Consider the following 16,217-nt stretch of genomic DNA (forward strand, 5'->3'; position numbering starts at 1 on the left):
ACAGCTTCAGAATGCACAGTATCCCCTTTCATTGCAGAAAGAGCTTTTAAACGAACGTTTTATTTTAAAGCATAAAAGTTGTGCTTGGCTATACAACTATGAACAACAATAGAAGCAGCACTCACTAGTAAGTAGCCAATTAAAGGTTGTATTTTAGATTACAGTTTCAAAATGTGGATGGAAAATATCTAGAATATTCAGAGAAACGACACAAAATCCTTACTTGCATTCACCATTTTTTATGTTGATATCTTTTCCAGTTTGTAGCCACTGAAGCAAACATTTTTCTAACATCTCCAAGGTAGATACCCGAGTAACAACTCCAGAAAACTGTCTCTCTCTCTCTCCTTTCCACTCTACCTATCCACTGTCAGAGATTCCTGAGAAGATCCCTAGAGAAGAAACATTTATTGCAATTTTTAAAATACTAATTTTGACACTGTTTTGGTGATCCCTTGCTTTTTATGACAGGCTCTCCCCCACAAGGGGGGCAAAGGGTCCTTCAGTATCACAGCAACCTCACAAGAGCCATCACAATCTACCTGTAGGTCCAAGATAGCATTACAATCATCAACATGTGTTCGTGGAAGAAAATTATAACTATTTCTGAAGACCTTATTATTTTCCTAAATTGTTCCGTGGTAGAGAGCTGAGCACTGTATATAACATATTTAGTTGCTTAACACGGCCCTCTTCAGTTTTTATAAATATGCCTTTCATCCTGATCTTACCATTAATTATAATTTTTATCTATGTTCTTTGTACACCTGAGACGTGCATGTGTATCTCTGGCGGCCTGATTATAGGAGTCACTAAGATGCAGATCTAGGATGTCCAAATGTTGTGGCACGAAGGCTTAGAGGAAGCTTGTGAGAAGTCTGTGTCGGAGCAGGGGTCAGCACCATAGTGCAGGTTCGGGCTGCTGCGCTGAAACCCAGCTTGGCAGCTTGTCCTGGGATTCCCTTCAGCGTTCCCTTGTTCTTGTGCAACCTCAGCTCGCCCAGCTCTAGCTTGGACTTTATCTGAATCTGAGATCGAGAAAGGTCAGCCCGCCTTCCCGGTCGAGGCCCCGCCCCGGCTCTCCGGACTTGGTTGGCAGCACAGGCTCCGCCAGTTCTCGAATCCACTCGGGGAACCTGCTGTGTCCACGCGGCTACAGCCCCTGACGTCTGCAGATGAAGCCTGAGATCCCCTCACGCCCCCAAGGGTTCCCGTCGGCCAGCTTCCGGGTGCCCCTGGGGAGACGGACTCTCAGAAGAATGCTGTGGCCACTCAGCCTGGCTGTTAGTCCTACTGAGAGAGGAAAGGAGGGGGTTAGTATGGTTTGGCCTTGGGAATCTGTGTTCCCAAAATCTCCGTGCTCCGGGAGGTGACTAGTCTACGCAGACCCCTGCTTGGCAGCGGTGGCTCGCGTGTGCGGGTCTCTTTCTTCTTGCATTGGCAAATAAGTGGATAGATTTAGCCCTCAGACTCAGGAAACTTGTTTAAAATTTCCCACGCCGGAGGCGAGCGCGAGCACGTGGGCGACACCGGGGTTGGGGCTCCCAGCTGCTGTCCCTCGCTGTCAGGGATCGCTAGAGGGAGGGGCTGGCGGGCGGGGTCCAGGTGCCCGGCGTGGGAGTAAAGGAGGCGAGTTCCAGCTCAAAGATTAGAAAAACAGGTGGCATGTTGCTTGGCTAACTCAAGTCTTTCTGTAAATGAAGCCCTGACAGTTGTGTGCTGAAGACTTAACGAGGGGCGATCACCTCTGGATCGGGCATTGACTATATTAAAGGAAGTCTCCAGGCTTAGTGGACAGCTGAGCTTCTGCGGGATCTTGGAGGGACTTGCCCGGATCCCCTGTACACTTGTTTTGCCGTCAAGACTCCCACCCTCATTTTGCCCCTCTTTCCCCTAAGGCAAAATACTGTGTTCCTCTTCAAAGGGGTCCTTGGGGGGAAGCCTGGCCTCCTCAGACTCCTCCACCAACCCCCACAGAGGGTAGGTTCAGGTTTCAGGCCCCAGAGAGGCACTTCCACAGCTTGTGCTTCGTTTGAAGTAGAGATGGGGTGTGAAGCAAAGGCAGGCTGCACAAATCTTGTCCAGAACACAGTCGAACAGAAAGCCGCTGCTTAGTTTGGTTGGTTTCATCCTGAGTTCTGTGCAGGTTAGCGGAAAAGAGAGTCACCAAAGACTTTTAACATACATACACACACACATACACACACACACACACACACACACACACACACACTCACACCACCACAGACACAGCTTCATACATATCATACAGTAAGAAACTTTGACATTATATGGTCTTTATGGAATCTTGCATGAGAGCCACAGGACACCTCTACCGCCCTGCTCACTTCCCATTGACAATGTATCTTTACGTGGAAGATGGTTCGAACCCACCCAGAATCGGGCCTTTAAGCGGCTACAGCCACTAGGGAAACGACTCCGCCTTTTTAATTATAGCCCTGTTAGCTGGTTCCGGTTTTGAAACATCTACACAGTCTTAGTTTAGCTCTTTTTCTTAGTTTAGTTTCTTTTTTCTTTCTCTCCAAACCTCTTTCCAGGGATGGCTCAGATGTGTAATTATTCTCCACACCCCAGAACACTCCCATTGTCCTAGGAGCCTAATGCCACTGAGAGACGGGGACAAGGAGATGACAGATCTCTTCTTATTTTTCAACGAACACTCTTAAAGGTGAGCCGAGTCAAGATGGCACACGACTCTCTTCAGAGAATTTATTTTCTAAGAGCCACGAAAAGGAGTAGAGAGCACGGTTCCCGGTGTGCTGCGGACTTCCAACGCGTGCAAACCCTAGGATGATATCTGTGAGCTGCACTGTCTTAAGGGAAACTTAACTTTTTTTCTTTTCTTTTCTTTTTTTTTTTATTGCGATCTGTTGTATTCTTAAAACTGGAGGGTTTCTAAACTACTGTTTTTCAGAAACAGATCTTCTGAATTACGTTTGAGAACGGTTGGGAAATGTATACCTTTCAAGTTCTTTCAGTTAGACTTCCCACTCTGGAAGGAATATTCATGTTGGTCTTTTGTCTCTTGAAATAAAACCCGCAGAGTTGCCCAGCGGTTTAGATAACAGTGCTGTGAGACGTCTATCTGTACATTAGTTGTTTCAACATTCTGATCTCAAATATCACCTCCTTCTCCCGACAGTCCACTCTGTTTCCCATAGGACACTGCCCAGTAGAGCTGTCCATCGCATCAGCCACAAACGCGAATCATTTAAAAAAGACGCCCCTTTTGGGGGAATTAAAGGTAGGTATTTATTTCATCTGGCGAAGAATTCTGTCACAGTGGTGTCAGGGTAAAAAGGTCCAGCGTCGGTCTCCCTCACCGGGTCCTGCAGGCATGAGGGACTCAGCCGTGGGCAAATCCTGGCCACCTTCTCTGGGTTACTGTGGCCTCCCTTCCTGGAGCCGGGGTCAGCCTGCCGCCTCGGAAAGCTCCCAGCCGGGACAAGGCCGCGTGTTTGCAGACACCCTAGTCCAGGGAGCGCGAGTGGCGCACAGTACGCGGAAGGCAGGCCTCGGGGTCGGGAGCTGCGGCGGCAGCGGGGCAGCGGCGACCCCGTGCCCGGGGCTCATTAGGAGCGGAGCTACCAGGAGCGTCGTAGGACCCGAGCCGCGAGCCCAGACGCGTGGGGGGTGGCGAGGGTGGGGGGAGCACTCGAGTCACTCAGCCCGATTGGCCAATGAGAGCCGCTCCTTGGGGTGCGTCTGGCCAATAGGAAGAGGGGAGATTCGAGAGTGGCAGCGGAGAAGGGCGGGAGAAAGGGAGCCTGGGAGCGAAGTTGTAGCTAAACCCGGTAAGCTATAAAGAAGTTACAGGGGGGCGCTTTCGGCTCCCAATTAGGAACAGTACCGGCTCCTAAGCACCACGGAGGAGGAGGACGACGAGGAAAACTCCTCGCTCTTCCCAAGCCCGCGTCCTCCTCCTCCTGCTATCCCTCCCTCCCCCATTCATGTCCTCGGGAAGGTCGCCCAGGCGCACCCTGCGGACTGCGGGTGACAGCGGGGACGCTGGCGCCGAGGCTTTGCGGGCGCGCAGGCATGAGCGCAGTTAGGGGGCGGGAGCCTCGGCAGCCTCGGAGGCGCGCGACTACGGAAGGTAGGTGAAGCCCGAGGCGCCAAGAGCGCCAGGCGATGCCCGGGAGGGGCGGTCGCGCGTGCCACCTGTTAACTCTGCTCCGTAGAGCCTGGAGTATGACTGCGGGAGTCCCCTGGGGCTCGATGCGTAAGCGGCACTTCTCGAGGAACCCGTCAGATTTGAGCCCCGCGCAGAAGAGGCAGTCCGGGTGGCGGGCAGTGGAGGAATTCTGCGCGGAGGACTTCCGAGTCCGCGGCCCGAGGGCTTGGTTTGGGTGCGCGGCCGAGGGCTCCGCAGACGTGTGGTTAGTCGTCGGGGCTATCTCCCAGTAAGAAGCACGCGAACCTAAGCGTGACTTGCGGGCGACCCGGCTTGGGCCGAAGTCTCCAAGTTTTAAATACCTTGTTTCGCTACGAGCAGAACGTGGGCGCAGAAGCCCTTTGGGGCCATTTTGCGGAATTGCAGTGGGTTTGAGTCTAACCGAGCCAAAGATCGCTTATGCTCTGGTGTTCTTGTTTTTATAGCGCTCTGAAAGAAGTTACGTGGAATCGCAGTTCTCCACCAAAACAAAACAAAACAAAACAAAACAAAAACAAACAACAACAACAACAACAACAACAACAAAAAACGGCTCCGAACGCCAGAGGGACGAAAAAGCAAACGTCGGGTATTATTATGTCGATTTTCCAAGGACCGGGGTTCTCACCACAGAACCGATGAAAAGCCTGGCTCTTAGGGAGTCCTGCCAGCATTTTATACTTATAAATCAGTAGGATTGCCGGGATTTGCTGTGGACCAGCAACTTTCTTATACTTAAACACCTCACGATTTCAAGAAAGTGTGTTTGTTTGTTTCACTTTCCTGATCCTCCCATCATTCCGGTCTCCCCGGAGCCGACTTCAGCCTCTTCGTTCAAAGTTATGTTTCTACCGAGTGTGATCGCTAATTGAAAGTTAACTTTTGGTTTTGGATGAGTCTGTGGAGTTTACGTTGTAAGAAGAAAGGGAGCCCGAGACACGATGAAAGAAAAGTCTAAAAATGCTGCCCGGACGAGGAGGGAGAAAGAAAACAGTGAATTTTATGAACTGGCTAAATTACTGCCTTTACCCTCAGCCATCACCTCGCAGCTGGACAAAGCATCCATAATCAGACTCACGACCAGCTATCTCAAAATGAGAGTGGTTTTCCCAGAAGGTAAGCGGCTGTACCTAGATTGAATTTCAAAGAAGGTGTAAGTCTACCTAGCTAGAAGAGAAATGTACTAATGTTCACCCTCGCGGGATATATTCTCTGCAAAGGGAAACTTAACCCTGAGCAGTCAGCGCCAAACGCCCCATCTTGTCCTTTTCTAGTCCCTCTCTATTCCCCATACTTTTCTCTCCAGCCCACACGATATTTTCGGTTGGGAAGACCAATCGGGCTTTTGTCAACACTTCAGATACTTGGCTCAGTTGAAAGTACTACTAATCCAAACACTTTCTTTTTTATTCCTCTCATCAGAAATGTATCCAGTAGAAAGCAGGAGTATTGCCCGTTTGTTATTTTTGCTAGGTATAGAGAATAGACCTATATATGTGGAGCTAGGTGAGCCAGCTAGTTTCTCAAAAGGATCACAATTCTGCAAGAAGAGTGAGCAGACATATACAGGAACAGTATGTCCTGACTGGCTTAGTCTCTTGACTGTTTATGGTAAATTGGCTCTGAGTATTTAAGACGTTCACCAAACTAGTGCTCAGAATACCCAAGAGTCAAGGAAAGCAGAAAGAATGTGCTGAAAAGTATCCTCAGCGTTGGGCTGGCAAAAGGGTCCAGACAAATTCTCAGACGGCCTAGAAGTTAGAATAACGTAACAGCAGATAAGATTTCAAATTGAAATTTTAGTGACCCAAATTCACTGTGAGAAGGAAAGCAGTCTTCACAGAACATGGTCGTGTGTGAAAGCATTTTGGCTCACTGGGAAAAGTTATTGCGCACTGGGGAAGGGGCGCTTTGATCTCCCATTTGCTGCTCTTTACTCGCAGCCAAATAACATCCAGAATAGAAAAAATATTTTGTTAGGGGAAGAAGTTTTGAGAATGTAAAAGAATGATTGCTAGACAAACAAAACGTCTAGAGAAAGATCTGTGCTTATTTACACATGAGAACATTTGACATGTTGTCTGTTGGTTTTAGGTATTTTGATGGGGAGGGAGTAGTTATTACTAGGGGACGAAGTTCTCTTCACTTGATCTTTGTTTAAAAGCTTTCAGAGATGCTGCAAATTAGTCAGGGCCGCCACAAAAGTAGTTGATTTCTACTCTCAACTCCGTTAGTGGTGTTATATAGTTAATTCCTTTAATATCTACTTTCACCCTGAAATCCAAAGAGGAGAGAAATCACAGTTTATAATACCTAAAAAGTTTTGGGGTTTGTTTTTCAAGGAGAAAGGACACACGCACGCGCGCGCGCGCACACACACACACACACACACACACAATCACATTTCACATCCAAATTGTGCTGAGAATTGCAGATGGGAAAATCACCATTGTGCCACACAGCCTTCTGCTTTAAAAAGAGATCTCTTTGTCTTTTATGCTGTCAGCGCCTACTTTATAAAAATAAAGCTATTTCGAACTCCGCTGGCTGCGCTGTTCCTAACAGGATTATTAGCAGAGATTTGTCAGCTCCTGTGGTCTCAGTGGGTTCCCTTTCTGCGTGATTTCTAGTGGGTCTCCTCAATTATCGGTGCCGATGTCGCTCGCTGTTTGATCAGAAGCAGCATATGGTGCCGCTTGTGGGGCAGCGAATAACCGCGGGAGAAGAATAGAGGGCCGACTTCGCCAGCAGTCACTCAACAGAGCCCCGGAACCCACAAGCCAGAGACCTTAGTCTGCTCGGTGCAGACCGTGGAGAGGACCGGGCTGGGTATTTTTGTTTGTTTTATTTTGTTTTTAAAAGACGACTCCTTCTTCTGATGACGCTAGCTCTTTAAAATTAAAAATCGCCTTATAAAGAGATAGAAGGACCCAAAGCAAATTCTCGCTATTTTTTTTTCTCGCTATTTTTAATAGAGCACCTGAAAAGATTTCTACTGAGGTCTTCTTGGTGGCCAGGTCATTTCATTTGGCTACTTTAACCGAAAATTGTGTTTTCTATAACCCTCTCTTCCTGAACCCCGGCCCCTCCCACCTTTCCTCTCCTCTACGGGTGAGTGTGAGTTTATGAGGAGGAGGGGATGCTCGATGTGTGAACTCTGGGCACATCATTTATTTCACCAGCTTCTGTGGAGTTCATAACTCACCCGCGGCCTCCACCCGATGAGTTAGCCAGGATCATCAGAACAGCTGGCACCTAGGGATGAGGTTTTAATTTTGAGGTTGTTTGAGCTTCAAAAACCCCAAAGCCAAATACAGCCCCTTAAGATAGCAAAGAAAACAACAACGACAAACAATTACAAAACTCAACAGTTTTCAAAGGAGTAAAATAGTGACAAGCCGCAGAACCAGGGACTACCTGCAGGGGGTGCCAAATTGCACATGGGCCTTTACTTAGGGTTGATTCTAAGCATTGGGGGAAACTGAACACTTTTTAATCGCTGTAATCTTTTTAGTGATGCTAAATAGAATTTGAAGTTACTTTACACATCTTGAAGCATTCCTACTACACAGCAGGTTTTCAATAAAATTTTGTTTTAAGAATAAGTACGGCTATTTTATCATGGTAAATATCCTATCGCATTTAAGACAGATTTTTATAAGTTGTCTAATCTCAAATGATTACAAATCCGATGCCACAGCTACCACAGCTATAGGCAAAACAACGTTGTAAAACTCCTTTTTTCCATCACTTTTATACTACTGGGTAATGCCCAAAGGTTATATGGTAAGTGAACAAACAAAAAATTCTCCCACATTCCCCTGAATAAAAGGTAGATAGAGAAAACAGGGAAAACAGGTCATTCCCTGTAACCCCCCCCGCCCCCCACGCCCCAATAAGTGTAGTGACTTTTGTCTGGGTCCATGTTTCAGCATTAATTTGCTTATTCCAAGAAGATGATGCTGAACAGCTGAGTGCAAAATGAGAGAGGAAGGAGAAGAAAATGATGCAGGAATAACTAAGAATTATTCTTAAATTGGGTTTGGTGGTGCACACCTGTAGTCCTTGCTCTAAGAGCTGAGGCCCAAACCAGAAGAACAGGTGGAGGTGGAGGAAGATGAGGAAGGAGGAGGAACAAACATTAGATCAGCATTAGAGATTTAATCAGAAGAAAAGAAGATCAAGGAAGGGCACTGTGCAATCATTCAACATGGGGGAAGATCATCTGATTAATCACGTTCCATTTGAAAACAGTCTCAAAAAGGAAAACTTAAGGAATGTAGAAAATATAAATCCTTGGTGTTATGGAAGCCAGAAAGACTGTATTAAGGTATTAAAACAAGGGGCTCGAGAGAGGGCTCTGAGGTTAAGAGCTGTTCTTCTAAAGGACCTGGGTTCAATTCTCAGCACCCACGTGGCAACTCACAATTGTCTGTAACTCCAAGATCTGCCACCCACACAAAACATCAGTGCACATAAAATAAAAATGAAATTTAAAAAGGCATTAAAACAATACCAGCATGACTTTATGTATGTACAAAACAGGAAAAATTCAACTTTAAAAGAAGTTTAGCCAGGTGGTGGTTGTGCACACCTTTACCCAGCACTCAGGAGGCAGAGACAGGAGGAACTCTGTGAATTTAAGGGCAGTCTGATCTACAGAGCGAGTTCCAGGACAGGCTCCAAAAGTTACAGAGAACTTTGACTCCAAAACCAACCAAACAAACAAAGAAACAAACAAACAAAAAATAACATAGTTGTTACCCAGTTCTAAAGTAATTTTGGCTAGGGACATACATAGTGTCATGCAGAATAAACTGAAAGATCAAAGGTGCTTTCAAATCTGTTTAGAATCTTGGTAATATCAGTAAGATTCATTGTCAATATGTGTATGAAAAATAAAAATAATCATAGGATTGAAATTCACAAGATCTACAATATTCATAAAAAACTGAAATTCTTAATCATTATATTTTTGAGTATTAAAAAAAACCTAAAGAATAAAAAGAAGCCAGTTTCTCACGTGGATGTGTGATTTAAGGCTGTTTTTCTTGCTGCCTGGGGAAATGATTGAGTATTGAGTTTCTGTGTTTGTTTTCTTACACAAGTTTTTCTCATTTAAAGCCTCCTTTAAGCACAGTTTTTGCTCAAGTCTGGCTTTCTCTGCTGACTTCCAATTTTTAATGTTTGTTTTAAGTGAGTGCAAAATTAAACTGTGTGCAAGGCGGACTAGAACTTGTGGACTTGATCAATGGAAAAACAATTTTTAAGGAAATGGATATATCATTAATTAATACCAAACAACGAACACATCATCATAAGCAATGGTGGGATGCTTTCAACCAGGACACAATCACCCATCCAAAAGAAGAAAATATCCTTAAATATAGAAGAATTGGTTTTATTTCTTGGCGGCGGGTGGGGGGCGTTCAGTTCTAGGGGATCTTGTTAGCTTTGAATTTTTACAGTCAGATGCAAGCTTCTAATGCAAACTCCTGGATTCTTGCGGTATTCCCTTGTCAGTGTAGGTATTTCTCAAGACAAGGAAACCTACAGTAACAATATCGATAGTTTGGGTGGGGCACTCATTGCCCGCATCTTGGACCACCAAGATTTAGGTTTAGGGTCAGTCCTGCCACTCAGAAAGTGGGAACGGAATGGGAAGAGTGGGCAATTCCCCCCCACCCCGCAGGTTTGAAACAGATTTGATACTCTGGTGGTTCTGTTTAGACTCCGGGTCGCTTCTTTTTTTTTAATTTAATAGATTTTAAAAAACAAAAACAAAAACAAAACAAAACACCAATCCAAGTTCCCACTCCCTCCCCTCCTTCCATTCCCTCCACACACCCTCCCACCCCACCCCCGGGTCGCTTTTTATCCGCGACCCTACGGTGCATTTTCCATCTCAGAAAGCTCGCAGCCCACTAAGTCCGCCCGATATATTGGATTCTCTTTTTGTGACATCTCTCTTTTAGGACACAGTTTCCAAACCAACCGGATCTTAGGTCCACGGAGAATCGGTCACCCCTAAATTTAGGACAGGCTTTGCTGGACAACCAGAGTGTGATACATCCATTGTTCTGCCCAGCCAATGATGCCAGTCCGGTGGTTAAAAGCTCAGCGGAGATAGGGTCCGTGCCCTGTTCGCGGAAGGGCTGGATCCGTAGGTCACCAGGTGCGGAGTCACCCTGCCATAGAGGAGGTGCGGGTCTTTGTACAGAGGTGGCACTGCCAAGCCTCAGGCATTTCCGAAGACTTAAAGCCCTGGATCAGCGCGCATGACACCGTCAACCTACATGCAGGACACTGGTCCCGGGTTTTAAACTAGACCTGGGAAAACCCTGCTGCCCCTGAGTGCTTGTAGTGTTCAGTGACGCGCAGAGGGTGCGGTCCGAGTTACACAGCCTGGTTTGCAGCCTCTGTTTCCCAACCGGAAGCGTAAACTCCGGGGCGGGATGAAGCACGGAGAACGGAGAACGTGACTAGTGAGTGACCTGCGGCCTTGAGCTGAGCTGCGAAACATACACATACACACACACACACACACACACACACACACACACACACACACACACACACATCAAGATTCCTGGCACAGTTACTTTGGCTCTGCCCCGGGAGAGGCGGGCGTGCAGGGGAAGGGCACCAGTTGTGGGTTCACGCAGCGATACAGGACTGGCCTTGCCGAGGTGGGTCTACTGAGCCTCCGAGAGCCCCCTCTCCGGCAGTGGCTTGGGTTAATTTCCAGCTCCAGTGGAGATACCGGTGCGCTCTAGTGTTGGACGAAGTGCTTTGCCCTGGGAGTGCAGGAGGAATTGGTTCTGCCGGGAGCACCCATTCCACAACCTTCTTTACCCCAGAGAGCTCCGTGGCTGAACGGACTCAGAGCCAGAACCCGGAGCGCTAGCCGGCGCAGTGCTTTCAGTCAGAGCTCACAAGTTCTGCAGTGAGGAATAAGTGGTATTTGGGCGGTTTTGGCTTTCTTTTTCACACACTCCTCCCAAGTAGCAGCAACGAACCTCTGGGGACCTGAAGTTAGAAGGAATATGCAAGAGCTTGTCTCACCGCGTCCCCGGTGGTAGACGGGTCATGGGACACCTCCCTGTTGCCTCAAAGGCATACTAGGCATTGCGTGGGGGGGGGGGGCACATTTCTATGGAGATGCCGTGCTAATGACGAAGGAAAGAAAGAAGGGGCCACTACAACAAGCTCCTCTCTTTCCGGTCGAGCAAAGGCGGTAATGGTGCCTGGCCTGTAATCTGTATTTTGTCAAGGGCATGAAATTCATTCGAAGGAAAAGCCCGATCAATTTATTTTTGCTGCTTGCAATAACACAGCTGGATGATACTTTGAGCGCACGCTAGACTGGGGCTCATCATTCATTCACCAAGAACGGGCCTAAATGGTGCCTGTGGGATTAGGTCAATTTTAGTGGATCTACTTCGCCTCATTTGGTTACTAATTGGTTTCTTGTTTTATAAATCGAAATCTCATTTTCAGGAAATTACAAAACCCGCGCAGTCAGTCCATTGAGGTAATCCTTGGGTCAGGGGGTATTTAAATGGAAATGGCTCAACCGCGCACCAACGGTAAAGCAACAGTGAAACTTGCTTGGGTTTTCACATGAAATGTGAGCTAGCCCTTTAGATTCATAATAGATACATCCCTTCTAATGCTACTTATGTAAATACGATAAACCAGACTTTAAGGGAAGAGAGGGGCCTGAGAGAAGTAAAATTTATCTGCTGGAGGTTAATGTGGCATATCTTGGAAATCTTCCAAAATAGATTATGTTTTCCTTTGTCTTCAGCCACTTTAGCTGGGGAAAATCCTTTTGTCTGAAACCTGATTTAGTTATCGCCTCCCTCACAGAGCGCCTTTTCTCCTTTGCAAAACCCTGTTCCCTCTGCCTCACCGAGTTACAAGGGGATCTTTAGATCTTGTTCTCACTGTAATCCCGCCGCAAAGAGAGCTGGTTCCTCCTCATTTTAAACAGACAATCAAAGGATTTGGGCATTTTCTGCGGTAGGGCAAGTGCAGAAACGAAATCTCAGCCGCCCCCTTGCCAACTAAACCGGGTGCTAGGGAGATTCATCGAAGGAAAGAGGTGAGAGGGTCCATGACAGAACTTTAAGATTTGGGGGAATGGGAACCTTGAACTAGTTTGGGGAGACGCCCTCCACACTTTGGAGGGCTAGCTCCTTCCTTGGTGAGATCCACTGGTAGAGCGGGGCAGTCGGTTCCTCATAAAACATTAACCCAGCCTCAACCGTGTGACAGGTTTTCTCTGCGGACAAAAAGAGAACGCAACCTCTGTGAAACCAAGTTTCCTCCCAGGTGTGCGTGTGGGGGAAGCACAGACCTGGGAGGGACTCCCTTGTTAGCTCGCACCCGCACCCTCTCGGGCTGCTTATTAACCTGTGGGCAAGTCTTATTTTCCCTTGTAGGCGCATGCTAATGAGGGCACAACCCGACAAAGCAAAACAGGCGCCAAGAGTTCGGAGGCAAGATCTTTTTACACGCCCCCGACAACCCCACGACCCCACCCGGTGATTTTTTTCAGGTCTTTAAAGTACCGAGCGGTTCCAGGCGACCCTCAAATTTTTCTATTAAAGACGTTTTTTGCCTAAAACGCAGTTTTGCTAGCTAGTGGGGCTGCGAGAGCTAGTCTCAGACAACCGCAGCCTCAGCCCGCTGGAGGACCAGCGGGAATATCCTGCCCTCTGATCTCACGAAGCTTCTGGTTTTGAGGGGTCTGAGGGGCCCAAGGTTGACGCCACTCAAGTCCTCGGAACTCTCAGCAAGGAAGGACCTTTCTCTTTTTTTTTTTTAGATGTGGCCAACTCCTTCACGGGGCCAAAACTCAAGAGGATGAGGGGAGTGGAGGGAAGGGGAGGGGACGGCAAAATCAAAGGGATTTGTATAGGTGACTGTGACAGCTCCCCCCCCCCCCCCCCCCCGCATACTGGTCCACGAGGATGACTGGGGCTAGGATCACAGAGTCACTTGGGGAGGGAAACCAGACGTGCTGGAGCGTCAGGGAGGATCACACTGCGCTATCAACGGAGGGAGGCAGCCGCAGGAGTGGAGCCGCAATATTTGCAGAGCAGTGCGGAAATCGTTAGATTTATTTAGGTGTGCAAACACCCAGAAAGACCCCATTTGAGCCTGAGGGGCGCTTGCCATTACTCGTTGTCAGGGTTTTGATCACTCGCTTAGGAAGCAGGTCCTAGCTAACACCTTCAAAAAAGTCTAACTGGATGTCTTAGTGTGAAAAACTCTTCTTTCCATATTACAATTCGAGCATGTTTGTTACGTGTCAAACAAATATGTTTCAAAGTATTTGTTCCTAACGAAAAGGTCACCTTAAAAAAAAGATTAAGTCTTGTTCGTGATGTAAAAACGAAAGGATTTAACCACTGAAGTAATTTCATCAGCAACATTTAAAAGATACTCGCAAATAGTTGAACACGCCTATGCATCTTTTGTGATTTTTATTTTATTCTCAATACGGGTATAGACCATATTTTATACTAATATATGGGGATTCTTAAATAAATATTTCTTAAAGCATATTCAAAAAAGTTTGTGTCAAAGGCTTGAAAGGTTGACATGCTAAAACAAAGGGGAAGAATGGCCTGTCTTTGTTGATAGATGGTACTACACAAGTGGGGAAACCGATTCTAAGTCCAGAAGAGAGCGAAAATGGTGCCGAATGGCTGGCACCTCAAAGTAATTGACTCCAAAAAAAAAGTAGTTGGTGGTTTTTGTGGGGAGGGGGAATAAGGGTGAGGAGGATAAGGCACGGTCTAGAGATGCTAGTGAAAATGAAGTTGAAAGTCAACCCCAAATAGGGGTTTCTCCAAGAATGTTCAGGTCAGGCTGAGGGAAACCAGCGTCCAGAAAGCCCGGCAGCCAATCAGAAAGGCCACCAGGGACTGAGCCTATATAGCGGGTGGTCTCTGGTTTCTTTGAGTGCCATTTGCGTTGGTCTCAGGTTGCTTATAAGGACAAGGATGAAAACTTGGGAAAAGAAATACTCTTCCCACCAGAAAACAGGAACCCATTCCGAAGATAGTGCTAGAATTATTCAGGGCTGAGGCCTCTAGAACTCCTGTGGGACAGGAGCTGCCAGCTGACCTAGTCTCCCACCCTCCAGACCGCATCTGGAAACCGGCGGTGGTAACCCGCGCTACTCCGGCTCCCTGAGTGACAGAAACCGTAATTGCATTCTAGCCCCCGACTGTCTTTTACTGAAGGTTGTGTGTCTCCATAGGGCTTGGCGAGGCGTGGGGCCACACCAGTCGAACCAGTCCCTTGGACAACGTTGGTCGAGAACTCGGCTCTCATCTACTCCAGGTATAGACGCAAGACTACGCTTGGGCACCACCCGGGCTTCTGTTTTCTCGGGGGGGGGGGGGGAAGAGGGGATCCCAATAGTTCCCCTTAGATCTGAGTTCTTAATATAGCTGGGTGCGGGTGGGCCAGTGGTGCCTGAAAGGTTGAAGGGAAGGCAAAGTGACGACCAAGGTTGCAAAAAATCAGCCTGGCAAGGCCCCAGGAGGGCTCCATCCAAGAAAGGGAGTTCCGTTTGTCGCTTTTCGCCTAAGAAAAAGAAAACTGTAGCGCGCTGCACCAGGCCTGGGAGGCAGGACTGAAGAAGCGTCTGAAATGAAGAATTTGCAAAGGAAATAACCAGAATCTGCTGCAAATGCCCTCAGTGCTTTAAGCCGGCGCATTCCGGATCCAGCTGCGTCTGCAACTCATTTCGTCTCTTCCCGGTAGTTCCCAGGCGTACTCCTTTTGTCAGTACCCCTCACTTCAGGCTAGTCCAAGCTCTGTGCAAACCAACAACAACACACATACGCACCCCCAGTAATGAGTTTAAACAATGTGAGGTGGCCATTACCTTGCTATTTGCAGTGCAGAGGGTTTTTAACTGCTTGTTGGCCGCTTAAGTTGCAGAGCAAATATTTAAAATAATAAAACTCCCAGTGGCATTTTTAGGAGTGACACTTTCCCCCCACCCTGCACCCTCTACTATTATTCGGGTCCACTAGGGTCTCCTAGCATAGTATCCTGGAACCTAAGGAGCCTAGGAAGCAGTCAACAGGAACAGAGTCCTGAGGCTGAGTCCTTCATTTCCCAGTGCTGCTTTCCCCTATCCTTCCTAGAGGCAAGATGTTTCAGTCAAAGAAAGGGCTTGGATAAGTATTTCCCTACTGATCTGGCTTCCGCTTTGAATTTATCTAGAAAAGCCCATAGCTCCCTTTGCTGAAACATCTTACCTCAGATGAAGTACCTGACTTCACCATGCCATCTCTTCTAGTTCCTGTATATTTTTTTCCCTAGCAGTGTGATCAAGAAAACAAAAACCCAAATAGCTTTTTCCTTTATACTTTTCTCGGGTTTTTCCCCTTTCACTAGACTTCTGGCAGTTCTTTAACACTCTGAAGTTCAGGGGTTCTTCACTCTCCTCTCCCTTGGCTCCCACTTCCCTCCAGTCTGATTCCCCCCCCCCCCCCCCCCCCCCCCCCCCCGCACTGGGCCCTACACAGGCTCCACTTGTCCTGATATCAAGGACTTTCCTGAACTCATTCAGCTAGCAGACACAGTGGTGTGCCCCCCGAAAAGCCCTGCCTTCCTGATGTTTTCATTCTTAGGCATGCCCTGGTGTTGCTGGTGGTATGGGTATTCAGAGCAAAATCAGAAAGGGAAAGAGGAGGCCTCCATTCTGAATTGAAATGGGCTGAGTTAGAGAGAATTTGGTGAAAAAGAGTCCTTTGGGCAAAGGAGGTGACATTAGTGAGAGCACTCTCTTCTTTCCTGTGGTCCAACAACAATTTCCCCAATTTATCTATCTTCTCTTCTCTCTGTCGTCGTCATCGTCTCTTCTTCTTCTTCTTCTTCTTCTTCTTCTTCTTCTTCTTCTTCTTCTTCTTCTTCTTCTTCTTCTTCTTCATCATCGTCATACCATTGCCTGTGATGTCATTTGGAAAAGTCCTAACTCCTTTCTCCTCTCACAGCTCCAAAGACTCTGCAA

The 16,217-nt window shown here is 47.4% G+C and overlaps 1 protein-coding gene across 1 annotated transcript in view; it reads left to right on the plus strand.

Moving 5' to 3' along the window:
• The first annotated feature begins 5,115 nt into the window (after nt 1–5,115).
• Sim1 (SIM bHLH transcription factor 1) overlaps nt 5,116–16,217 on the plus strand; it is a 77,920-nt gene continuing 66,818 nt past the window's right edge. Inside the window, exons 1-2 of the mRNA XM_038340318.1 lie at nt 5,116–5,290; nt 14,451–14,533. Coding sequence (XP_038196246.1) covers nt 5,116–5,290; nt 14,451–14,533 — 258 coding nt within the window. The remainder of the gene's footprint in view (nt 5,291–14,450; nt 14,534–16,217) is intronic.

The sequence above is a fragment of the Arvicola amphibius genome, chromosome 8, assembly GCF_903992535.2.
Source record: "Arvicola amphibius chromosome 8, mArvAmp1.2, whole genome shotgun sequence".
Taxonomy (NCBI): domain Eukaryota; kingdom Metazoa; phylum Chordata; class Mammalia; order Rodentia; family Cricetidae; genus Arvicola; species Arvicola amphibius.